At 38.7% G+C, this 26,662-nt stretch overlaps 2 protein-coding genes across 2 annotated transcripts; one reads left to right on the top strand and one right to left on the bottom strand.

Annotated features, from left to right (window-relative positions):
* Positions 1–550: 550 nt before the first annotated feature.
* On the top strand, positions 551–9,969 carry LOC143849709 (uncharacterized). Its single transcript, XM_077358865.1, has 5 exons — positions 551–707; positions 7,342–7,401; positions 8,677–8,751; positions 9,187–9,353; positions 9,640–9,969. The coding sequence occupies exons 1-5, from the start codon at positions 686–688 to the stop codon at positions 9,742–9,744; spliced, it is 429 nt and encodes a 142-aa protein (XP_077214980.1). The 5' UTR covers positions 551–685; the 3' UTR covers positions 9,745–9,969.
* Positions 9,970–14,435: 4,466 nt separating this feature from the next.
* LOC143851311 (gamma-glutamyl peptidase 5-like) lies at positions 14,436–21,721 on the bottom strand. Its single transcript, XM_077360690.1, has 4 exons — positions 21,343–21,721; positions 18,835–18,984; positions 16,070–16,237; positions 14,436–14,781 (listed from the first exon to the last, which is right to left on the bottom strand). Exons 1-4 carry the CDS (start codon positions 21,682–21,684, stop codon positions 14,671–14,673), a joined length of 771 nt encoding a protein of 256 aa, XP_077216805.1. The 5' UTR covers positions 21,685–21,721; the 3' UTR covers positions 14,436–14,670.
* Between the last annotated feature and the right edge of the window lie 4,941 nt (positions 21,722–26,662).

Genomic DNA, 26,662 nt, shown 5'->3' with positions numbered 1-26,662 from the left:
AATTGACCTTAGTGCAAATACTTGTTAAGATTGCTAAAAATAAAGCAACCACTTATCATATAGAACAAAATGATCAATAAACAGAGAAAAAGAACAAAATAAGACAATATGAATTCAACAACATTACGGGCAACAGAGACAATTAATAATAATAATCTAAAGAAACATAAATCCAAGATAATAGAAAACATTAGCAAAAGAAACATGCACAATAATCTAAAGAAACATCAATCCAAGATAATAGAAAACATTAGCAAAAGAAACATGCACAGATGGTTCAATTCTATAATAGAAAACTTAAGGTCGGGCTAGGTCAGGGTACCCTAGGCATTAACCCAGAACCCGACCCGACCTGAGTCAGGGTCTAAAACAATGAACCCTGACCCGCCCTCAGGGTTGGAAAATCCAGCCCTGACCTTGTTCGGGCTCAGGGCGGGTCACAGCTGACAGGGCCAAACTTGCACCCTAATTTTGACGTCAAATCACGTTACAAGGGCGGCGCATTATCCTATTAGGGGCGAAAAAAATCAGCACCCTTTCCAGGGGAGCCGACTCATGTACATATATATTCGGTAAGAAGACTCAAGACCACACACAACAATCTTCTTCCTAGGGTTTTTGTTCCACACACAACAATCTTCTTCCTAGGGTGTTTGTTGCTCTCTTTGTCTTTATCTCCTTCATCATGGCTCGTAGAAGTGGTGGAGGTACGCCTTTTTGATATGTCTCTTTTTTTAACACTTTTATTTCGCAATCTAGGGTTAGGTTTTTAAAGTCAATGTGCTTGAGATGTTCTATTGTTCATGTTTTTGGATAGATTTCTGTTGTGTAGCTTTTTATGATTTTTTGAATTTGCAGGGACTATATGTTTTGTTTTGTGATTCAGAGGATATCTAGATTTCTGCTGTTTTGAAGTTGCATCTATTTGGGTTTTTTTATTCTCTGTTTGGAATGGATTCTAATGATAATAGAGAGGGACGAGGTCTGAAATTAGCTATGCCTGGAAATGTATAGCATAAAAGTTAGCTGGTATTGTTATTAGTTTTCGACTTGGGATCTGGATTTTTGTTTTATTGAATATATGGTTCATGATGATTAATGAAATCATGTTTTTTTTTTTTATTTGATACCTAGAAGTTCATGATATTTGAATCATATGGTATTAAAAATTAGCTGTTAGTTCTTAAAAACACTCGAGAAATACTCGAGTGTTTAAATGCTATGCCAAGACCACTTGTAGATCCACTAGAACTCGTTTCTGAGTTCCAAACTGTTTTCACTTGCAGATCCATATACCAATCCCCTATTCCTCGAGCTTTATACAATGAGGCACATTCACTATGGCATAGTGGGTCATAGCTTTGATTGATCTGAACTTTCTATTTTACAGGCCTTCTTTCGGAGGCCAAAAAATTGCCCAGATCATCCATTTCTAACATCCAATTGTATTTTTGGTCGAATGTGAATTGTTTCCCATGTGCAGTTTTTGGACTTCCATATTCAACAAGTAATATGCATTATTAGATACTAGGATAGGATGGCTGGCATGATTTTTTAGCCGTAGGATGTCCAAAGCAATCCCTGTCAAGTGGACAGTTAAGATTGGTCAAAGGTGGGACCCACTATCCCGTAGTGGGCACGCTTCATTGTATTAAAATATGGCCCCCAGTCTTGCAATACTGCTACTGAAATGAGAACTTGGCCGTGCCAAAGGTAGTAGACTCAGGCAAGAAAATGATTCACACAATCAATTTCTCATTAACTTAAGTGAGTCAAAGGAGTTCTGAATGTTACACTCAAACCTATGGAGGTGACTATTTAGAGACCTTGCTCTAGTTGCCAAATTGAATCTGTGTGAGTGATTATCTCTGTGGTAGTAAATCAGAAATGCTATATCAACTAGAAGTGAAGAATGTGTTTCTTTATGGGGAGTTGCAGGAAGAAGTGTAAATGAGTCCACTAGGATTTATTCCCCCGGGGAGAGAAGAGAAAGGTTTGCAGATTGACAAAGTTAATCGAAGGATTAAGTAGTCTACAACAACATAGTTCCAGAAGTTTAGTAGTGCTAATCCAGAGATTGAGTTCAAAAGAAGTATTTTTGTTCATATATTGTTTGTGAAGAGGAAGAAAGGTACAATAGTTCTATTATATATTGATGACATTATCTTGATTATTGATGACATGAAATGGATTCTAACATTTAAGAAATACCAGCATAAAGTGTTCAACATAAAATGACCTTGGCCTTTTACGATATTTCTTGGGGATTGAGGTATGGTTTTAAACTTCCACTGATACATGTCAACTTCCGCCGTTACCATGAAAATGAATATGCCGATTCCCATTCCAATTCCTCCATAAGGACTACTTCTATCATTGATAGCTGAAAACTCATTCTATGGCCAGATTCACTAAGGATAAAGCGCTTTGAAGCCAATGCAAGGGGGGTCTACTTATTATCAATATACGGGCAAGAAAACGGATGTGCGTTAGCCTTTTGTCTGGACTGAAGCCCAAGACAGATTGAAGTGTGAAGTTTGAATTTTACGATGCACCCACATAACCAAAAAACCTATACTTCTTGAAAATAGTAATGTCATTCCATTAATAGGATGAGTAATTTGAAAAGTAAAAGAGATGTCACGATCATCAACTTTAAAAACATGTGAAACATCTACGTTTATAATGAGCCTTATTGTTGCAGGCATGCACGATAGGTCATGTCACTCGGTGTTTGATCTTGTTAAATCATTATGGATATTTGTCTGGCATATATGATAATTTCTATGAGTGTATTTGTGTTTATTCTAGCATTTCCTGAAGTGTCATCTTAAATTTCTATTGTTTCCATGATCTTCCATAAACGCCTATAATTTTTACAGGATTTTTGGGTTGCATCTGCACGCACCGCCATCCACCATATAATTTCTCATCTTTAACTAGCATCTTAAATCTTTGGTAAAAAGAAATTATATTTTTACCGAAAATGAAAAAGTTAAAACGTTTTGGGAGAATTTTGCCAAAAATCTAAGGAGAAAGTAATTAAAACGTTGAGAAGTTAGGGTAGTTTTGTCATTTTAAAAATCTTAACTCATTCAATTGATAGCTATTTGTTTTAGGGGCGTTTTGGCAATTATATTATAAAAGTAGGACTTTTTAAACAATATATAATTTTTATGGACATTTTAGCATTTATTTTGTAGAGAAGAGACTAATCGGCAAAAATCCCTAATATAAAAAGGGAAATGATTTTTTCACCCCCTTTAGGAATGATGTGCCCACCTTTTAACTTGATTTGACGTCAAAAAGCGTTAAAGTTGCTCACGATCACATTAAAAGGGGGCGCATAATCCTATAGGGGGATTCGGGGTCAGTAGAATCCGTGGGGAGATCATCCCGAAGGCCGGGAGACTGGAATTGCTTACCCTGCGACTACCTTAATTTTAGATGGAGGGAGAAGTGTCGAAGGTGCCTCTCAAACAAAAAACTACAAAATCAAAAAAAGGTATGGCCATGATCTCGTCGCAAACCATGAATCCTCTACGGAAGATTGTCGATGGCCGGATTCTGGGTCGATTTCCTTATTGACTGAGGGTGGATTTTTGCTTCTTTCTATCTCGGGCAAGGAAGTGGAAAGGAGGATGGAATCTCTAAAAGCTTGCTTGATAGGAAGGAGAAAGGAAAACTCTGGGACACTCAATGACCTTTGGTTGTGGGCCAAAGGAGTTTGGGACCTTCCTTCCCTCCCTTGTACATGTAATCTAGCTAAAAACGAAGTGCTATTTATGTTCAACTCAGAGGAGGAGGCCGCAAGATCTTTGGCTTTAGGATCAAAGGTTTGGGAGAACTAGTTACTCGCTAGCCCCTTGGAGCTTTAAATCCCCTCAAGACACAGAAATCTTCTGGGTTAATTTTTATGGTATCCCTCTCCATGTTTGCGCCACCTCAACGGTTGAAGCGCCCTGGGAAACACATTTGGGCGAGTCCTGGAGGTGAAAATGGAAGGAAGCCATAACCAATGTATGAGCTTCGTCTCCGCCAAAATCGCTGCCCCACAGTGGTAGGTTGTTCCTCCTTTTATCTTAGTTCGGGTTCGGGGTAAGTGTTCCCAATTCGTACTGAAATCCAGATTTCTCTCCCCGATTCTGGCCAAGTTCTAGCTGTTTCGGGCAATGGTTTGGGCTCCCTCCTGGAAATGGAATCTTTCCCCGTAGGAAAACAGGCACCGGTGACTGGGTCGGACTGTCCCTTGCTGAAGAACCAGGGATGGAGTTCCGTTGAACCCTTGGGATCTGCCCCTTTGGATTTGAATTCAAATTTCAAACCTGGTGGAGGTCTCTCGGGTTCGTCCCGCCCTGATATGGGCCCCACTCTTAGGATAGAGGGTCCCTATCAGTCAACTGGGCGCTCTGGGAATGATAGAATGATTCGGGTAGCTCGGAAGGTCAGACTTGCTAATCTAAGGAAAGCACTTATAGCCTCTAAATCTAGGATATCGTTCGGGTCAGGGTCTAGACCTCGAAATGTAACCCATAGCTTGGCACATAAGCTAAGCTCTAAAACTAAGGTGACTGGCCGCCTCAAAATCCCTTCTAAAGGTTTGATAAATAAAATGGATTCCATTTGCGGCCTCCTTGGCTAGCTTTGGTCGTTTCCCCTAGTCTTGGGTCTATACGCTGGAGCCGGATAGGGGGCTGGATCCAAGGTTGGGTTAGTGATACATTTTTTCCTTACTTTTGGGTCAAATGTGGGATGGGCAGGGGGACTTCTGTTTTGGAAAATGCGTAAGTTATCTTCAAATCTTTGACCCATGCAATTGCTTTCAAACTTCATATTGGGAAGGCGAGAAGGTTCCCTTGGATGGGATGGCTCGCCAAAAGTAATACTTAATTGTAACTGCAAAAGGATTTCGTGATGGGACACCTGGGTTCAGGTCGATCGTCTTATGGCGGTGACACAATTTATAATACGAACTGATCGGAATTTGCAAGGTTTTATGGGTATCCTTCATATCTAAGTAAGTAAAGATGAAAGAACAAGATCCCATGCATTATGAATCATCTTCATGTCCAGCGGGGCGCAAGAGGAAGTTGTTCATGGAGATCATGGTGCTGGAAAAAATCCTTCACAGGATGAGAACGATGACTTATGACGAAAGGATAGCCTCCATCAACGACCCCACACATCAAGAGATCTCTGGAGAATTTCTAGAGGATAGGAGTAGGCGGGAGAGACTATGAGAACTTTCAAGGGAGGTGGCTACTTCTCATCTGGAGGAAGAAATTGAAACTCGTAGAAGTCCTGGCTTTTTTGGAAAGAAATTCAGATGCGGTTGTCATGGGTCTACCGATTACCCACCTTCAAAGTCTTCTGGACGAACTTGGAAAATGCTCCTCTTAGTCGAGCTCTGTTGGGTAGGGGTGGCAATGAGATTCGGATGAATCAAGCCACCCTATGATCTGATGGAGGGAAGGGTCTATGAATGCAATATATAAACAATTAGGAGGAAGCTTATATTGTGCTCATCAATTAGGAGTTCCAGGGCTAGACAAATATGCTGGGGGCCACTTTGAGGAGGGGTGAAGAAGAAGTTCCCTAAAGGAATAAAGGCTTCTTTGGTCACCAAGAGTTTGGTGTGGGCCCGCAATGGCCTGCAATGGACTTAACAAAACTTCCTGAAATTTTGGTGGATGTAGGTGGAGGAAGATGATGGATATAGGTTGAAATGATCGTAATGCAGGGTAGTTGGCTCAGCACGGTCGGGGAAAGCTTCTTTTTGATTGGAGTGTAAGAATTGCATACGATATGATACGGAAAGAAAGGGCCCAATTTTTGTTTAGTCTTTCTGGCTCAGGGTATGCCCTGGCCAATTTTATTTAATGCTATTTAATGCCAGGTGGGACTACTGGTCCCCATTGTAATTATTATAGTATCAATGAAAATATGTCATCTTTCAAAAAAAATAAATTCCCCCAAGTCTAGGTCAACTCCCTTTTACCTTGACCGCATTCCGCATTGCGCCGCATCCGCATTTTGCATTTTGCCCTACAGAGCCAATAAAAACTCCTTTGACTCTCCAGAATTATGACCGCGTCAACTAAGTACTCAACTGCGTCAACCGAGTACTCGACCGCGGCATGCCGAGTCGACTAGGATTTTCTTCAGCCGCGTTCCGCGCCGCGTCCTCATTTTTAAACATTGGGGAAAAGGAGATGTAGTGATGTCAAGATTAGGGTTTGAGAGAATGGGACAGGATAGAAATGATGTAATACAATTCTGTTCCTTTTAGATAGCTGGAATGGGTACTTTAGTCTTCAGATTCTAGATGATGGGTGGATTGATTTTCTCAGGTCTATCCCTGGAGTATTTTACTATTTTTTTGTTTTGTATGATTAAGGGCGGTTGTGGGCCTTGTGGCATTGTGAATGTATGAATGGCCACACCCTGTTGAGTCACAAATATATTACTTTGTTGTGGGAAGTTCATTAACATCTATAGTTCTCTACTATATATACTGGAAAAACTTGGTTGGACCCGAGGTTATTTGAAACCTTTTAAATGTAAATTTTCCTTTAAGCACCTATTTTTTGCACGAATGCTGTGCTGACTTCATCATAAGAGCACAATTCTCCTTCCCTTTTTGTTGGACAAAACTTTCTCTCCTTCTGCATCTGTTTCTTACTCCTTATTCCTACTGTCGTATATGCGATGTGCTTTTTGTCTTGTATGTTTAATGGGCAGTTGGGGCGTTGGATTTGGGCTTGCATGGATGGCCAAAACTATTGTCTCATTAATAAATTAGATTATTGTGGGAAGTTCACAATCAGATGTTATAAGTGGGATCATGTCAATGTGTATTAGGGCAGGGTGCAGACATCTATTTATGGGGAGAATGATAGATCAAATCTTATGTGTGTTTATAAGTTAGTGACATCAAGTTTTGGCAGTTTTGCTATAATTACTTAGTGAACTGTGTCATTGTAATCCATGGGATTTATCGACTTTCTTATTAAGTAATTCCCAATGATTGAGAGTCATTTTTAAGTTAGGATGACATCCTTATCTACAAGTAACATCTGGAATGCATATTTATTTCTGACTGATTCAGCTTGGGTATACTGATTTTAGCTTCTTACTAGTGGAGCCTTATATAAGTGTACACTGTCTTTGTAATTCATACATTTTTTTTGTAATTCGTATGCTATATGGACTTTTTTTATAATGTAATTACTGATTTATTTCTCACCGATTTACCCTGGTCTTATTGATATTCAACTTGTGCGCTCTGTCATATCATTTACACTGTCACAACAAGTGCATTAACTTGTTTGCTGTTTGCAGGTAGGCCAGCCCCACGTGCGGCTCCTCGTCGTGCACCAGTGCCCAACCCACCTCAACAAGGTAACAAAGTAGCTGGCCATATCTTCTCTTCAGTTTGATCAAACCTGTGTACATTTCTAAAAACTGAATGAATCACTCATTTTTTATTTAGATCGCTCCAATCATTTGATCCGACTCGGTTCAATGCAAACAGTGTGGTTCATTTATGTACCAAACTTCTTATTTTCCAACTTCCAAAAACAGAAAAAATTGAAAATTTAACACTTACCATGTCCCAAGTTACCATATTTTCTTTTGAAACAGACCAAGTTACCATATTAATTCTGAAACTAAAGTTACCATATTAATTAATAGAATATCTAGTATCCTGACTCTTGATTTTCTAATTATTTAAATTAGTAACCTAAAAACTAAGGAGAACCATTTTTTCATCATTAAAAGAAAAGAACCATTTTTCATTTTTTATATTTTACATTTATTATTAATGAATTAATTATAGCATACTGTGTAGGATCGGTTTGGACTGACTAAGACCTTTTCTTGTTCGATCACTGGTCTGGTTTATATAACATTGTGGCAGATCCAAAATTTTCACTAAAACTACCTCAATTCTTGATTTGAGGTGTTTTATGTTTTTTTAAATATCATTTTGTTTTAAAACCCAGATGTTGTCTTTTGGCAATTGAATTTCTTAATAGTTGTTAGTCTGCCTTCCTGTTGATTAGTCTTAGATTTGCTAGCATTTTAGATTTCCTGCCACTTGCATTTAACTACCGCTTGACCTGATTGTAACCAAACTTGACATTCCATATTCTCTGTAACCACTCTTATTTCTAGCTTTATATTTGTACACATACACCATAGGGTCTGTTTGGTAGCACAGAAATTGGGAAAATCAAAGTAAAAGGTACATATTTTCCTTTTTCTAGCAGTGTTTGGTTGCCATTTATTATTCACATGACAGTCCTTGTCGGCCGTGAATGTTTCAAATGTGAGCCTTGGCGCAACGGTCAGGTTGCTCTATTGTGACCTAGTGGTCACGGGTTTGAGTCACGGAAACAGCCTCTCTGCAATGCAGGGGTAAGGCTGCGTACATCTAGCCCTCCTCAGACCCCGCAATGGCGGGAGCCTCGTTCACTGGGCCGCCCCTTTTTTTTTGACTTTCCTCTCAAAATAAGAGGTAAAGGAACATAAATAAACAGAATCTATATTCCTTTCCTTAAAACTTCTATATTACATAGGTCCAAACGGACACTTAATTCTTGCCTGTACCAGGGTGAGGGTGTTCATATTATGTGCACTTTTCTAACATATGTTTTTGCTGGACTGTTACAGCAAGTCATGCTCCTCCGGCTCCAGTTCAGCGTGGCGGGTCTATGCTCGGAGGAATTGGTTCCACCATAGCCCAAGGTAGGTTTTCTATATACAGTGCTCTCTCTCTCTCTCTCTCTCTCTCTCTCTCTCTCAGGATTTTATCATAAGCTGTGAAAGGGTTACATCAAACGGGGGCAAAGTGTCCCACCAATTCAAAACACATCTCTACAGCCCCGACCATTAGTGGTAATACAATACCCACTTGACATACTCCCTCCAGGTACTAGATCAGTATAGTACAAGATCTCTTCCTTACCACCACCAACCAAAACAATACCTGCAGTCTGAATTGAGTGGAATATCAATTTCTTTGGATGCGATGAATCAAGCAGCGGGACCAACTGTGGGACCAACTGTGCTCTTGTGTTGCAAAGAAGAAACTATTGATTTATTGATTTATTTAGTATTGTTGATGAATACTAGGATTCGATCGGAGTCTACTCTGACCCTTTCTTGGCTTTTTTTTCAAAGGCATGGCTTTTGGCACTGGAAGTGCAGTTGCACACAGAGCTGTGGATGCAGTGATGGGTCCTCGCAGCATTCAGCACGAGACTATCGAAGCTACTGCTGCTCCAGCAGCCATGAGCAGTGCTAGTGGGTCTGATACCTGTGGCATTCATTCCAAGGCCTTCCAGGATGTAAGTATATATCTACACATAGGAATTTTGATAGGGAATTTCATGGAAAGGCATTTCACGGCTGACTTTTGCACGAGAGAACAGCCACCTCAGATGAATTAAATGAATAAGACAAAATCTGCTGAACAGTGAGCCTGTGTGGCTGTTCTCTTGTGCAAAAGTCGGCCTCGAAATGCCTTTCCATGGAGTTAACTAGATTTTAAATCCAATTAAGCTATAAACTAATGGGGTCTTCTTGGAGTGATACTAAGAAGGGTTTTTTGTTGTTGATGTATATATTTTGCAGTGCCTGAACAACTATGGAAGTGATATTAGCAAGTGCCAGTTCTACCTGGACATGCTGAGTGAATGCCGCAGGAATGCTGGTTCCGGTACCATGCTGAATGCCTAATTATGCTGCCTTTTGCCTCCAAGTTCCTTTTCTGATTTCAGAATTCATGGGTTTGAGACTGAACTTTTTAAGTGATTGGGGTCAATAAGTTTTCATTGCAAACTGATAAAACATTTACTATTAAATGACTCTGTGTGTACAACAGGCTCTCTTTACGTTTCATGTTTCTGTCCTTATTTATCTTTGTTGTATTAATTTACAGAATGGGTGCCTACTATTCTCTCTTATTGTTGCTGTGACTTTTTTTTAATGTAAGCCATGAAAGTTTTTTTCCATAGAATATTGGTTTATCAAATGGTGGGAGAAGAGCAATGAGCCTTGGAGGTTTGGATATGCGGATTTTAGAAGACGAGAGAAGAAGCGGACCAACCGTCGTTTTTGACTTCTCGTCCTTCTTTCCGACAGAAAGAGAGTAGCAGATCCTCCCATTTTTCGAGGTTTTAGAAATCTTAGGATGCAGGAGAGATTTCTAAAGGAGAGATTTCTAAAACCTGGTTTTCTTACTTAAAATCCAAGAAACTCTACCAAGACAGTGGCAGCAGCTTGATCATGAACCCTCTTTTACAAGAAACTTACTTAAAATCCAAGAAACTCGGATTCTAAAATCCGTGTATCCAAATGGCCCGGGTTTCTGTCCTGGATAAGCTGATTTTAGAATTCAGTTTTTTAGTTTGAAAACAGTGTAAAAGAGGGTTCATGATCAAGCTGCTGCCGCTGTCTTGGCAGCGTTTCTTGGATTTTAAGAAAATCAGGTTTTAGAAATCTCTCCTGCATCCTGAGATTTATAAAACCTGGAAAAATGGGAGGATCTGCTACTCTCTTGCTGTCGGAAAGAAGGACGAGAAGTCAAAAACTAGTAAAAAACGACGGCTGGTCCGCTTCTTCTCTCGTCTCTTAGCTACAATTTTGAAGAAATCCCGGATTCTAAAATCCGTGTATCCAAATGGCCCTGAGAGAATTGAAAGGGCATGAGTAAGTAGAGGGTGAGAAGTGGCTGAAAAAAATGGGGAAAACACGAATGAGGAGGGCTTGAGAAGTGGGGAACCTATCAGAAGTTTTCTACAGGTTTCTTAGAGAAATAGAACATTGTAGCCAACTCTAGATGAAGATTATAGAACCTATTAGTCTTATCTAGAATTGTATGGAAAATTCTATAGCCTTATAGATATCTATATATTAATGTAGGGAATCCTAGAACCTTCTAGAGCCTTAAAAAGAATAAAAGACTAGAAGTAGAGGTATACAAATATTCTAGGAGAGGGTTAGATTTTTTGTGAAGGATGTACATGAAATACTTTTGTAATACTCTAGAAAAAGAAATTGGTAGAAAGGGGTTTGGAAAGTTCTTCATATACCTATATAAAAGGGGGAGAGCCCCTCTTTTATGTGTAGAACCTCATCAAGTTGTAAGCATTCTTCAAGAAATAGAAGCTTTCTTTCTCATGTTGTTCTCTTGGTTTAAGTATTGTACTAGTTGGGTAGAAGGTTGACTTGTGCTAAGCATATGGATGCGAAGTGCAAGTGCATCACATTTTTAGCTAACGGAATTGTTAGGCCCGTGACTGTTGGCATCATAGCTAAGGTTACAGGGGTGTGACCTTTGCAACAAAAGGACGCTATGGCTGGGGTGTGACCTTTGCAACACAAGGATGCTATGGCTTCTATGGGATCGGAAGTGGCTCAAGGAAATGCGAGGCGTGATTCTCTTCTCAAGCAAAAGAGGGGCAAGTCTGTGGATTGTGGACTTTCTGGCTACCTTAGATGACCACCTTAGCGCATGGAGACTCGCATCAACGAACAAATTGAGGACACTAAGGAGTTCAAGGGTGACGTTCTTGGCAATGCTCAATCAGTGGGTTGATTGAGAAGGTTTCTACTCTCCAGGACCAAGTGGGGGAAATCTCTCCCAGCATGGTTCCGATTGTGCACATGGAAAAGGGTAAAGTTGGGAAGGTCTCGGCCTTACAACTGATTGATGGCCCTGTAGAGGAAGTGGCAAACCTGGCTTTGAAGGAGTGTCTTACACAACCGAAGACTTGGTGGGAGGAGCTAGTTGTGGGCTTACAAGAAAGGGCGGAGTGCCTCTTGAATGGTAGGGATGCAACTCAGATCGGGTTGAGGCGGGTTGGCCTCAACCCGACCCAACGTCAGGAACCCTTTTTTCCAACACGACCGATTTCCAACCCGACAAAGTTCAATCCGACTCGAGGAACTCTTTTTCCAACCTGAACCCGACTTGACCCGTGTTCAACACGACCCAACCCGAGATTTTAAGCTTACAAATAAAATTTGATGAAAAAATGTCAGGTTTCACTTGGGTCGGGTTGTCCAAACCCTCAACCCGAACCCGACACGAGCTCAACCCGGGTTGGGAAAACTCAACCCGAACCCAAACCGAGCTCAACCCGACCCAACCCGACCCGACCCGACTTTTTTCCGGGTTGAACCCGACCCGAGTTGCACCCTTATTGAATCGTACCATACAAGACTTAATCAAGGAAGGACCTGAAACAGATCCTATTGCAAAGAGCCTAATGGAGATGGCCCAACAAGTAAAGGCAAGACGATTCTGGGTAGAGAAAGACCTACTCTAAACCAAGGGAAAATGCTTGTATGTGCCCAAGTGGGAGAACTTTAGGAAGAAGTTGATCAAGGAATTTGTTATAAAAGGCAATATGATAAAGGCATTATGAGGACGCCTGTTAATTCAGGTGGGGAGGATTGTCACGGGTGATAATTTAGCTCACGACATCTACTTTTATCGGCATATGGGGGGCTCAAAACAGATACGGAGAAGTGGAGAACGTTCCGAAAGTCTAAAGTTTTATATAAGTTTCTTAGAGAAGTCTAAAACATTGTAGTAATCTCTAGAATTATGTAGAAGATTTTAGAACCAAGTAGTAACATCAAGAATTGTGTAGAAGATTCTAGAACCTATAGATATCTCTAAATTAATGTAGGGAATCCTAGAAGCTTCTAGCGACTTGTCAAAGAAAAGAAGACACTAGAAGTAGAGGTATGTAAATATCCTAGAAGAGAGTGAGATATTTTGTAAAGAATTTACATGAAATATTCTTAGAATACTCTAGAACAAAGAAATGTGTAGAAAGAGGTCTAAAAAGTTTCCCTCATGACTATAAAAGGGGAAGAGCCCCTCATTTGTGGGCGAACCTCAGAAACTTGTAAGCATTTTTCAAGTAATAAAAGCTCTCTTTCTGAATTCTCAGGGTGTTCTCTTCGTCTAACTGTTGTACTAGTTGAATGGAAGACTGTCTTGACCTAAGCATAGGGGTGCAAAATAAGTGCCGTAGAATTTTAGCTAACGGAATTGCTAGGCCCGCGATACTCTACCCCACGATCAAAGAAGCTCTTTCAACACCCTCTTTGGTAAAGGTGTCCACTATTATTAGCGGAATGAAAGGAAAAACTGTTTGTTAGCACATAGTCCCTGTTGGAAAGAGAAAAAAAACCCTAGGATCCATGTGCTACATATTTTCCTTTTCTAGCATTAATGATTGTCATTTTATTCTTCACATGAAGGGTCCTTGACGGATGTGAATTTTCCAAATGTAACCTTTTTCTTCTTCTTGACTTTCCTCTTATGTCGGAAGGAAAACCAAAAGAAATGAGAATCTATGTTCATTTCCTTCCACTTCTCTATCATGTACACTAGGCTTTTGGTAGGTGAAACACCACAAATTGTGGAATAGTAGTTCAACGAAAATATAGATTAAAAAAAATAAAAAATGAAACTGCCACATAGGAAATTGGACGACACGTAGATTTGAGGGAGGAAGAGGGCTGTGCCACGTCACTGTGAATAGTGAAACATCCCTTCCTCATTATATATAGATTCAAACGGGCCAGAAGAGGTTGTTTAGATTTATGGAAAAAAAATTCTGAAATAATTTTTTTTTTCATTTTTTTCCATTAATATGGCAAACATGACTGAATTTTTTTATCAATCGACTATTATTTTTTATTTATTTTTGCCAAGATCCAAACATCCCATCATTAAGGTAGTGCTACCCTTCAAATCCAGTTTTTTAAATGTTTTTTTTTGAAGAAATGTATAAAAATATTTTTTTTTTCAAAATTTTGATGTTTTATAAAAAATGTCAATAATACATTTTGTGAAAGGGAAATGATTTCAGCGCTCAAATGATTTGACAAACATGCGCTCCACTTGTCGGGTAGTATTTAAAGGGTTTTGAGATCTTTTTGAGGAGAAATTATATGGTGTAAGGGCTTACAACAATAAGGCCTTTGTACGGTGGAAGTACCATCCTTGATGTCTAATCCAACAGCAGCTCCTCAAAAAGTGAGCTGTTGTTGGATCAAATATCAATGGCGGTACCCCTACTGTATTGTTGTAAGCTCTTACACCATATAAAATCTCCTTTTTGAGAGCTGTAATATCCTCTGACATCCCTTTAAATACTACACGACAAACAAGTGGAGCGCATGTTTATCAAAACACTGGAGCGCAGAAATCATTTCCCTTTGTGAAATCGGGAATGGATATACAAGAAAGTGAAATTTGTGTAATAAAATGCCCAACAAGTCCTACAAGTACAGTCATTTTAAACTTAAACAAAATTATGAAAACACAACTTGTAACATTTTTGTCTTCCATTTTTATAATTTTAAAGATATTTTATATTTTTAGGATTTCTAATGACCATCGGATAAACAGAAAACTAAGTAAACTGATCAAACATTCGCATCCACCCAATTGATGCATTTTATGCTCATTTGCACATCTTTGCTCAATTGTATTGTTTTTCCCACTCTATTTGCATGCAGTTAGTTGGCCGAATGTTTGAAATATGATTTTCTTTATTACTCTATCTCATGACTTTTATTTAAAAATCCCGAACTAAAACACAGTAATTTTGTAAATTCTAAATATTCCCTTGATCATTATCAGTATAATTCTAATTTGCCCTTAATAAATCCCCTGCAAAGCCTCTTCCATGCCTCCTGGTTCAATTCATATTCTTCCAAGCTCGCCTTCGCTGCGTCCGCATGATGGCTCTGCAGCATAAACCGCTTTATAAATTACACATATTATGAGAGGTAATTCTGAGCAAATAGTGAAATTCTATGTTGAGTAAGTTCCGACCCGTCGGAATCGACTGTTGAAAATTTTGAGAATGGTTGAGATTAAAAACAGAAAACTCGATATTCAAATTTGAAAAGATAGCGAAATTCTTTGTTGGATAAGTTCAGACCCTACAATATTGACTATTTAAATTTTGAGTGGCTGAGATTAAAAATAGAAAATCTGCCATTCAAATTCTTAGAATTGCAGGGATTAAATTCAAATTCAGAAGTGAACTGAATTCACATCAGCCCATTGTGAAACCCTTTGTTTTTTGTGCAACTATTTTTGAACCATATTTAATTATAATATAAATCCATCAAGCACAAATGGCCCCATTATAATGCCACCTACCAAAAAAATATAAACTGTTGAATTTTGTAGGTATTAATCATACAAGTGAATATTCACTTGGCACGGGACATAGATTATAATAGTGCCCATACTGATGGTTTTATCATAGTCACAAATATCTCTAGGCTACCTTATAATAGTGCCCATAGGGATGTTTTCTTATCATAGTCACAAACATCTCTGATATTTTCGAAAATAACCCGATAATTTAGAATTTTTAATAAAATGACAAATTTCTGAAAATTTTCGATTATAAATGATCACCGAGATATCTTTATATTTTACTTTTGTCACAAAAATATCACGAAAATATCCCATTAAATTAACGATATTATTTGTTGTCCTAATCTTGTTCTTAAATTTTATATTTTTATATATTTTAAACATTTTCTTTTTTTATCTGATAAATCCAAAAATAACAAAAAATTTAAAATATCTTTAGATACACCCTTTTCATGAAATTCCCGAGACAGATATTTGTGACTAGGGATTTGCTAGCATCCATCGCAAAGGGCATTTCGCAGATGCTCTATTGCATGTCAGAGCAGCCACATAGGCTCTCTTTTCAGCAGATTTTGTCATCATTCACAAGGTGGCTACTTGACATGCGACAGAGCATATGCGAATATGCCTTTTGCGATGGACTCTAGCAAATCCCGACTAGACTATGGTTCTTATAAACAACTCTAGACTTCTTGGATGTTCTTCATTCTTTCAGGCTTGCCTTTACCGGCGCCGCTTATAAGAGAGAATCAAGTAACACAAATTTTCACCCCGTGACAAACCCTTTCCCTTTGAAACATCTATAATCAAGAGATAAAAATATACATAGAAATGATCATATAGGGAAAATTATAGTCTGCATACCTGTATGACATCGCGTTGGAGGAGACGCTCGGCAAGGTTCAGAAGAATGTCTTTGTTGTACTCAGGATGGCCCTGTATGCCCATTATGTTGTTTCCACACCTAAATATCTCAACCTTCGTCTTCTCAGAGGATGCCATCACCTCAGCAAATGGAGGTGGTTCCAAAATCTGCAAATATATGTTAGAATCAGATCAGATCTCACAAGATTTAACCGTTGGATTGTCTGGATGGTAGGTTAAGTAGTTAGGTTAGATAACTAAGTTAGATTAGAATAATCTCTTTTTACAGTTATCTTTTGTCTTTTCTTATTTATCCCTCAAGTGCTGTATATAAAGCACTATTAAGTTTGATTGTAATCACTAAAGATTAGTACCACAGATTAGTGAAATTATCTTATCAATATTCACTTAATTTCATGAGGCCTCACGTCATTTAGGACTTTAACAATTGCATATATGGTTAAGATAATAGGAATGATTGATCATTGGTATAAACTATATAATCTATTATTTGGTGTATGGTCGACAGTGCAATTAATTATCAAAGGTCCATCTCAAGAGGATCTTGGTACGTACACTAACTAGAGATGCTTGGCAATTCATTGAATAATGGTGTATATCTTGGCTAAACCATGACTCTTGATGAATGGTTAGTATACATTTTAGAGATTAGTGATTTAAAGGTAAAAATCCTTAAGGGCATGTTTGGCAAACATAAAAAATATTCCATATAGAATACTAATGGGGTTAGTTGTATAAGATGAGTGGAGAGGGACTGAGGGAGAGACTTTGAGCTATGTCACAAGTAACCACATTTTCAAAATATCAAATATCGCTGTATTTTGATAAAACAACAAAATCCTGAAATAATCACAAGATTTTATAAATATAGCAATAATTTCATTTTTATCATTTAACGTGTGAATATCACGATAATATTGCGATATTTGTTTGACAAATTCGTCCCCTTCAAGACCTAATTCGCCCCATTTAACCCAATAACATTGTGAAGCCCATTGCGATCATATCACGGTATATTTTTTATTGGGCAGGGACAAATTCACCCCCTTCAAGACCTAATTCGCCCATATAACCCAATAATGTTGTGAAGCCCACGACCGGTATTTTCGGACTTACCCCACAGCTCTCTCTCTAGGTAGCAGATCTTATCACCGTCCGATCAAATTCCGACAATGATTACAAGTGGGCCCTAGGCAAGATGCCTCTTACTCACACTGACTGTTGGCTGTGTGTGTTTATACCCAGTGTACTGTATGTAGCCGTCTGCACATAGATGCACATATTTTTTTAAAATAGACCAAAGCCCACCTTGTTTAAAGATTCAAACCATTCAATTGTTCTGCCCAAATGTAAATAGACTGTTCCCTAAAAAAAACATCTCCATAGGATGATCCTAACCCTATGTAGACAAACTACACCAAATAGAAATCTCTAATGATCTTAAGTTAGGATCATCCTAACCCTCTGTAGACAAACTAACCCTCTATGGGGATGATTTTTGGCATACGGCCTATTTACGTTGGGCCCAACAACTCAATGGTTTAGATAGTTGAAGACGGAAGGCCCACTATATTTAAAAAAAATTTGCAACAACATACGGCACTTAATTTGTTATTGCGGCCCACTTTGTTTGAAGATCCTAACCATTCATTTGTCGGGCCGCAACATAAATAGGATTTTCTTTTGAAAATCATCTCCATAGGATGATCCTAACTCTAAGATCTGTAGATGTCTATATATAGTATCGCACTCCTATAGATCACAGGGTTGGGACCATCCTATGTAGATGGGTTTATTACATAGGGGGCCTAACAAATGAATGGTCTGGATCTTTGAATAAGGTTGGGCCAAGTGATTTTGTTGAAAAAAATGTTCGGGCACGAGCGAGGCCTGTGTTGTTCAAAGATCTAAATCATTGTTGTTAGGACTAGGATTTAAGACGGGGGGGGGGGGGGGGGGGGGGGTTGTTCGCGTGGTGTGGGTTGTAAAAACCGGTTGTGGGCTTCACAATTGGTTATACGGTTAAATGGGGGCAAATGAGGACATGACGAGGGTCAAATTTATCACCGCTCGTTTTATCTTATATTTTTTCTTAAATCATATAGAAAGTGTTCTTCAGCTAAGTGTATATGAGCTCGAGCTCAAAAACACATGTGGCCCCACATTTTTGGTGGCATCCAAAGCATTCATTTGGAATGCCCTTTCATGGATAGGTGTGTACCAAAAATCAGATCAATAGGATCATCCTAACCCAATCAAAGGTGGAGGGGAAAATGGACAGACACTTTGTATCCATGTTTCTGCTCATTTTTTCCCTCCACAAATGGCAGGATTAGCATGATCCTATAGGGCTGATTTTTGTTACTCACGCTATCCATGCAAGAGCCTTCCAAATGAATGCTTTTGATCACTAAAAAAATGTGGGGCCACATGTGTTCCAGAGCTCAAGATCGATAAGCTAGCTTATCTGAGCTTGAGCTCAGGAACTTTAAATAATTTTATTTTATTATTGGAGTGGGGAGCCATGAAAAGCTCCTCAAAAACAAGGAAAAAAGGAATTCTCATGCTCTCTCCACTTGTGTCTAATGTATTCTCTCCCCTCCCTAAAAGCTCATCTTTTACACTTGAGCCCACAAATATTCCATGGAATAATTTTTCATTATTGCTAAACATGCTCTAAAAAGAAAAGAAAAGAAAAGATGTAGCATTAACCTAATGAAATGATAGTCATTTAGGTAACGAACCTCATCTTGATGGCATTCGATTATAGGAAGTGTAGAAGGGAGTTGCAGAGCTGAAAGAAGTTTAGAGGGACAAAAATTTATAGCCGTCGCTCCAATATCCCATCCGTTAATTGCACGTCCCGTCTTCCCGCCTAATGTACGACTCAAAATCTGTAAATTGATAAAACTTATTTAGCATTTTTACTTAAACAAAATCAATGTAAGCATAGAAAATTAAGAATACTTGGGGTGAAAGTGTATTATAAACAAAGATTTATATGGTGGGCGCGCGTGAAGTCCAGTATTTTTCAAGAAGTATTGTTGGGCCCACTTCATAGGACGATTTCGACCGTTAATTTGTTTGGCAGAAACTTAAATAGGCTGTACCACGTAAATCATCTTCGTAGGATGATCCTAACCCTTCGATCTATAGAGGGAGTGCGAGTCAAGAAACCTTTACATAATCATCCTTAAATAGGATGATTTAACGATCAGAATCAACCTATGAAGTGGGACCCATAGTACATTTCCCTCTATATATCGAAGGGTTAGGATCATCCTATAGGTATAAACAATTTAAGTTACGGCCCAACAAATTAATGGTTTTGATCTTCCTACGAAGTGGCCCCACGATACTTTTCCCTCTGTATCAAAGGGTTAGGATCATCCTATAGAGTTACTGGTTTGGGTCTTTCTATGAAATGCTGTGGGTCCACTTCATATACTTTTCCCTCTATATACTGTGGGCCCACTTCATAGGATGATCCAAACAGTAATTTATTGGGTCACTATGTAAATAGGCTGTACCCACTAAATCATCTCCATAGGATGATCCTGATCCTCCATCTGTGAACAAATCTTCCAAGCCGTTGGATTCATTGGGATGAGTAATCGTGGGCCCTAGACCATGGGATGCCAATCAAACGCGCAAAACAAAGGGAAGGCTGTGGCTGTCCCAAAAGTAGGCATTAAGGCATAGGCGTGATCCGGAACTGCTCTTCTAGTGGGCCCATGTTGAGATGTTACAACGTAAAATTTCACACATCCGATGATCCTAACCATCGGATATGATGACTTGAATATGGACAACCCTCAATTTTTCTTTGTATTTATCGATCAAATGGTGGGGCCAATCAAGATGAGAAATTTGATTATCCATTGGGTGGGCCCAATCACCACACGTGGTGAGAACTCTTAAATGCATAAAAAATAGAGAAAAATACACTTAGACCCCCTGTGGTTTCTAACACATTCAACTTAACCCCTAGTGTTTAAAAAGTTACAAGTATACCCCCTGTAGGTAGGCCCCTCTGTTGACGGTTCGTCCACAGATTGAAGGGTTAGGATGATCCGATGGAGCTGATTTTTTGGGCACACCGTATATATGTTCAGGCCCATCGAATGAACGCTTTGGATCATCCAAACAATGTGGTTTCAATTTCAGCGGCTATTAATGCATGATGGTGATGTATAGCCAATAGGAGAGCCCTTTCACCTCTTTTTTGCGGGGGCTCCCTTCAGTCTAGAATTCCTCTTTTTCATAAAGTAAATCTTGAAAGTGAAGATTTTTTCGGAAAGATGAGCAAAAGCAGAACAAATTTTCTTATTTTTAGAAAGAAAGAACATGGAAGTTACACATCTCATTCATTCTTCTTATTGAAGTCATATCAGCCGAGGGTATTTTCGTAAACTCTCTCTCGAAGCAAAAAATTAAAAATTAAAATTCCCAAAATGCCCTCGAAGAATCCTCCTTGGAAAAGCAAAATGACAAACAATATCAATGCATTGACGACGAAAAGACCATTTTACCCTTCACCATCCAGATCCATGCAAAGAAGCGAGTTTTTATATCGTGTAAGTCCGTATGATCCAGTATTTTAAAAAAATACCGTACGGCTTACACATCCAAACCGTCCATTTGCATTTCCATAGGATAATCCCTACCCTCCAATCTATAGAGGTTTCCATAATGCACATTTCCTCTATGATCGGAGGGCTAGGAACATTCCATGGAAATGATCTTTAGGGCACAACCTATTTACGTTGCGGGCCATCAAATGGACGGTTTGGATAATCCTACGGAGTAAACCATACAGTACTTTAAAAAAAATACTGGACTATAAAGGCTTACACGTAGACAAAAAATTCAAAAATAAAAAACCCAAAAGAAATAAAAAAAAAAACCCATTTCCACGTCATATGATAATCCCAACCCTCCGATCTATATAGGTTTCCATAATAAGCATTTCCTCTATAATCGGAGGGCTAGGAACATTCCATGGAAATGATCTTTAGGGCACAAAAACTCAAAAAATAAAAACCCATTTCCACGTCAGTTTTCTTTTCTATTAAAAGGGGAGATGATAAATTCACACCCTCTAGAGGATAATTCGTACCCCTTTAAAGGAGGGTATACAGGCATACAGCAGATATTAAAGCTTTTTAACACGTTAAAGGGGGTAGGAAACATCCTACAGGGGGTGCGAATTTATCATTACCTAAACTCTAATAAAGAAAAAAAATCCTTACCTGGCATCCAAAACAAATACCCAAAACTTTCTTCTTCATAGAATCCAATTTCTTCAATAAATCCATCAACTTACAAATCCAAACATCGTTTCCATGAGCATCGTGACAGCTTCCCGTTATGACAAATCCCTCGTAGCCTTCCAGTTCACCATCTTCGGGGAACTCTCCGTGCGTGACTCTATAACGGTCCCACATTTCTCCTTCTTCGGCCAACATTCCCACGAACACTTGGAAATACCCACCGTATTTTTTCTTCACGTATTCAGAATCCTCTGCACAGAGAAGGACAGAGAATCGCTTCTTCTCCATCATTTTCACTTCTTCGGAGCGATTCTCAGACATTTTTTATTTCTCTGTTTGGAGTAAAAATTGTGTACGGGATCACTTTGTCTTCTCCGTTTATATAGAGAGTGGGGGGGGGAGATAAACCTCTGTTGGGTATGTTCGGAGATAAACCTCTGTTGGGTATGAAATTACGAGTTTTGCCTTTTTTGTCTCCATCTGTATTAATTACGAAAATAGGGGGTTCGGAGATAAACCCCTATTAAATGTCGTACATGTTTCGTGGCCGTGTAGTTTATTATTATTTTTCCAAAAGTATTGTTCGGACCACCATACCATAGGATGATCCAAACCGTCCATTTGATGGGCCACAGAGTAAATAGGTTGGACGGATACGATCATCCTAAGGAAATGGATTTTGGGGCACTACCTACTTATGTTGTGGATGGACAAATAAACAGTTTGGATCATCCTATGAAGTGGGCCCTACAGTACTTTTTGAAAAATACTGCCCTCACGCGCACACACCATATAAAGGCCCTACAGTACATCTTTGAATATAAAGGCCCTAGGCATGAGGACTTCAACCTTTGAATGATCAGGACCGTCCATTTAACCGGCTTGGTCTGGATATCCTAGGCCAAAAAATAATGCTAACCGGTCGTCCTAACATCCAATGAATATGACAGTCAAGAACAATGTCTAAACTCTAAAGGCAACGGTTGACATTTAGCCTCTTTGGATGTAGGGGTACAACTTGGGTCGGGCTCAACCCAATTTTTGCTCGAGTTGGGTTGGCATTACCTTGGGGTTGGGTTGAAAAAAGCCAAAAAAAAGCCAACCCGATTTAATTTTGAGTTGGGTTAGAGTTGAAGCCTTCGGCAACCTGACCCAACATGAACCTGATCCCATCTAGTTTTACTCATGGTTTTAAATTTCGACCAAAATCCGAAATTTTGGATTTCGGTGGAGACCGACACCGAAATGACGAAAACCCTAAACGGTATTTTATTTCGGCTGAGATTTCGGAATTTCGGACGAAATTTCGATATTTCCGAAATTTCCCCCAAAAAACCTGTTTTTTTTAAAGAATTAATTTAATATTTCACCAAAATTTCGACGCAATTTCGGTAATTTCGGCTGAAATTTAATATTGAATAAAATAGTCTTTTCTTTGTTGTACCGGATTTTGAAATTTAGGTTGAAATTTCAAGGGTCCGAAACCGGTACCGAAACCAAAATTTTAAACCATGGTTTTACTACGATTTTCAAAATCTTTATGGTTTGTGGATTATAAAATCCAAGATTTTAGCTATCCAAACACAAATTTCAAGCTAAAATATGGATTTTATAATCCTAGGTATATCCAAACAGCCCCTTAGGGTTATGTTTTTTTTTTTTTTGGTTGTCTTAGGCCAACCCGACTGAACCCAATCCGATTTGAAAAAACAAAAAGGCTAGATAGGTTGGGCTAGGATTGAGAGATTTAGAGGCGGGTTGGGTTAGGGTTGAAACACTTCGAACTGAGGCACGAGTTAGGTCAGGTTTGGGTTCCTTACTCAGGTTTGGGGTGAGGGAACATCACTTCGGGTTGGGCTAGGGTTGGCCCGAAACAACCCGATCCAAGTTGCACTCTTATTTGTATGGCAAGAAAAACATTTTTGATTGAAAATTTTTATTGGGAAATTTTTTCTTCTTTGAACAATTTTGAGGGAAATGACAGGATTATAGTTAATTTAGAAGGATATTATCATAAGTTAATCGTAGCTCTAAGTAAAAATTGAGTAGGGTTGCTTAAAATTATCTTTTTCTTCCCGAATGTATAAAAATAGTTTGAAATTTTAGAAGATTTTCCTTTCCAAACTTTTTTCAGAAAATTACTTCCATTCAAATAGGGCCTTGATAGAGAATAGGTCTGACCATTGGATTATGTGTGATTGATTATGGATTTATGCTTGATTAGTAAATTAAGATAGAAGTGGTAATCAGGTTATATTCAGATGTTTCTATCTTTATCTCATCCCACAATCAATACTTATCTTTCTCTGTTCAGAGAATAGATTTGATCGTTGGATTGTGTGTGATAGATTAGGTAATTATGCTTGATTAGTAAATTAAGATAGAAGTGGTAATTAGGTTAGATTAGGATAATTTTATCTCTATTTAATTACACAATCAATCCTTATCTTTCTATGTTTATCCTTTGAGTAGATGTTTCTATCCTTCTCATTGCACAATCAATCTTTATCTTTCTATGTTTATCTTTTGAGTGCTTCATTTGAAGTTGTTCCCTGGCGAACGACCGATCTACCGTCGGCCTGGTCACCAAAGTCCCTACCACCGCCTCAGATCTTACCCCTCCCCCATAACACCATCTTTTTCACCGTCTCTTATTTCTCTCCTGTTAAAGACACATGATTTCTCAGCCATGCTCGGTGTATCTCGTCTCTCCACTAGACAAACCTTGGGTCCATCCAAGTCATTTGAACCATGTCGCATCCACTATGGATTGTTGGGTTTCTCTGATTCACAGAGGATCGTAGGGATCCAGAGCCATTTTTTCGAGATCTCTCTCCCTCTTCTATCTCAGAGAGTCACATGTCATGATTGGCGAAATCTCTTCGTCGGAGCCCTTGGATTGCTAGGCCTCTACGGCAGAGTAGTCTCCTTCTCCTCTGAAATTCTTCATTAAGAGCATTGATTCCTTCATTGTCATTCTCATCAACGATATCTTGTAAAGGCAAGATTGCACTCCCTCTGCCAAACCCAAGTCTCGCTACCTGCGTAGAAATTGCTCCAGTCATTTAAAATATTTTGGGGGCCTGAAAATCGTCCCTGGACTCTCATTCTTTGCCTCTCCCGCTCTCCCCGTCGTCATCCTTTGTTGGCTTCTTTCGTGCTTGGCATTTCATCCTAGACGCCATCTTTGTCGCATGACCACATCTGCTTGGGCCCTTGGCCTCTCCACCATCACCGAAGGCTCTGCCTGTCACAGACAATGCTTATTTGAATCAACTCCATTCTCTGAAAAGCATATGCAATGAAATATAGAAGAAGAAGAGTTTCAAAGTGTAGAGCTCCCAGAGTCCCACAAGTCTGGTCCATTGTGCTTTTGTTTTTGAAATGATTTGAAATCCCAAAATAAAAAAAAACATTTAGAAAATCAAATCAAGATCCTTACCAGAACCAAATCTGATAAAGAATTGAGAGTCACTACCTAGGAATGGGCCTAAAACCCTTGATTGAGTATGTTGAAAGGCTTAGATCTAACCAAAGCACTAGGTTGTGCTAGGTTTATGAATGGAAGGTGTTATGCATCATTCACGCCTAGGAAATCTTGGTCTTATGAATCAGATCTGTTTAATTTTAAAATCTCAACTCAGTAATAAGAAAGTTATGTTTTAATTTTGAATTAGTTTTGAAATTTCGTACAAGACTGGATCTGTTTTGCAATTTCGTACAAAACAGTAAACAATTTTGTTCCAAATTTCGTATGTTTGAATTTGTAAAAGTCTCGAGAAATGGATTTTCGTATGAAATAAAACGTACGAAAATTCCATTGTGATTCATATGAAATTCAAGAATCCGAAAATTTGTACAATTCTCTAGAAACTTTGAGATTCGAGTGATAACAGCACTTTCAGAGGTTATTTATTACTTAAATTCTATTGAATTACCTACTGGATCTCTCTAAAATTCAAGCTACATTAAGTTCAATTGGAAATGATTTGGAATTATAGAAATTCTTCACAATTCTCAAGATCTAGCATTGAATCTCATTGAGACTTGGATTATAAACTTAGATCTAATGAAAAAAAAGACATGAAATCCTAACCTAAAATTGATAAAATTATGGAGAAGTTTTGAAAATTAGGGTTGGGAAACCCCAATTTCCTAAACTCTCCTTAATTCTAGCTTGACTAAGCTAGAATTCAAAATCAATCAAATTAGAACCCGTTTTGGAGAAATTTTGATGAAATTTCGCCATGTTTTGACGTGAATTCCGGCGAGCTTTGGCGGTCCTCTGATTCCTCAACAATCCTCTTCGGACAATTTGAAATTCCAATGTTATGCTCAAGTAGTAAGATGGCAACTTATGAGGAGGGAAATTAGGTTTGAAAAATCAAGTTTTAACCTTTTAAAACTTAAACCCAATTTAGAGATTAAGAGATCAAAAACAAAAATTAAGCACACAAGTTAAATCCTAAGTGCAATGCAAATTAAATAAAGCAAGAGACAAGAAAGAATGCACCCGAGATTTAAAGTGCTTCGGTCCTCAAACGCGAGGCCTACTCCACTCCACCAACCAAACCCGTCGATGGCTTAACTATGATGATCTTCTTAACCTTGGCGAAGATCGGTGCAAATTACAATGTCCAATCGCTTTAACCTTGGTGGCAATCCACACCACGGAGAGAGGGCTTCGCTTCTCTGAACACTCGCCCAAATACAACGATTTGTCAATGAAAGAAAGAACAAAAAATCCCTATAAAAGGGTGACAAAGTTTGGAGAAGATGTACAAATTCAAGCCTATAATCCAAATCCAAAGTCTAGAAAATGAGAGGCATAAACAAGCTTGATTGACTCTTAGGATGTTCCAATAGTGTTTTAGAGTGTTAGGATTAATGGTTGGGAAGTTTAGAACTCACATATATATAGAAAAACCCAAATATGATCGTTTGAGGGCATAGTCGTAATTCAGGAAAAACCCCAACGGCTATATATTTTTTCCCGACATAGTGGTCTCGGAGTTCCGAGAGGTTTTCTCGGAATTCCTAGAATTTCTCTCGGAGTTCCGGGAATACAAACAGAAAGATGAAATTTAGCATCTGTTTCAAATCTCGGAGCTCCGAGAAGCCTAATTCCAGCAGTTTTTCACTTCATTCTTTCTTGTTTGTTTGGGATTTCAAGACTTCCAATTTTATTCATGTTTGGGATTGTTATGAGGGTTCCAAAGTGATGGAACACCACAAGGACAACCACTTAATCATTTAGTGGTGTGTGATTTCTTAATTTATGCCTCTTAAAACCTAAACT

This window comes from Tasmannia lanceolata, unplaced genomic scaffold (genome assembly GCF_043159265.1).
Source record: "Tasmannia lanceolata isolate RefF3 unplaced genomic scaffold, GAP_Taslan_0.1 ptg000018l, whole genome shotgun sequence".
Classification (NCBI taxonomy): Eukaryota; Viridiplantae; Streptophyta; class Magnoliopsida; order Canellales; family Winteraceae; genus Tasmannia; species Tasmannia lanceolata.
Note: the sequence above shows the minus strand (reverse complement) of the source record. Positions and strands in the feature narration are given on the sequence as shown.

Excerpts from the sequence above, each read along its gene's own strand:
- LOC143851311 (XM_077360690.1), bottom strand. The coding sequence starts at position 21,684 with ATGTCTGAGAATCGCTCCGAAGAAGTGAAAATGATGGAGAAGAAGCGA. Across the intron at positions 18,985-21,342 it reads GTATTTGTTTTGGATGCCAG|ATTTTGAGTCGTACATTAGG; the intron begins GTAAGGATTTTT and ends ATCAATTTACAG. Across the intron at positions 14,782-16,069 it reads TCCAACGCGATGTCATACAG|AGCCATCATGCGGACGCAGC; the intron begins GTATGCAGACTA and ends TTTATGCTGCAG.
- LOC143849709 (XM_077358865.1), top strand. The coding sequence starts at position 686 with ATGGCTCGTAGAAGTGGTGGAG. Across the intron at positions 7,402-8,676 it reads GCCCAACCCACCTCAACAAG|CAAGTCATGCTCCTCCGGCT; the intron begins GTAACAAAGTAG and ends GGACTGTTACAG. Across the intron at positions 9,354-9,639 it reads ATTCCAAGGCCTTCCAGGAT|TGCCTGAACAACTATGGAAG; the intron begins GTAAGTATATAT and ends TATATTTTGCAG.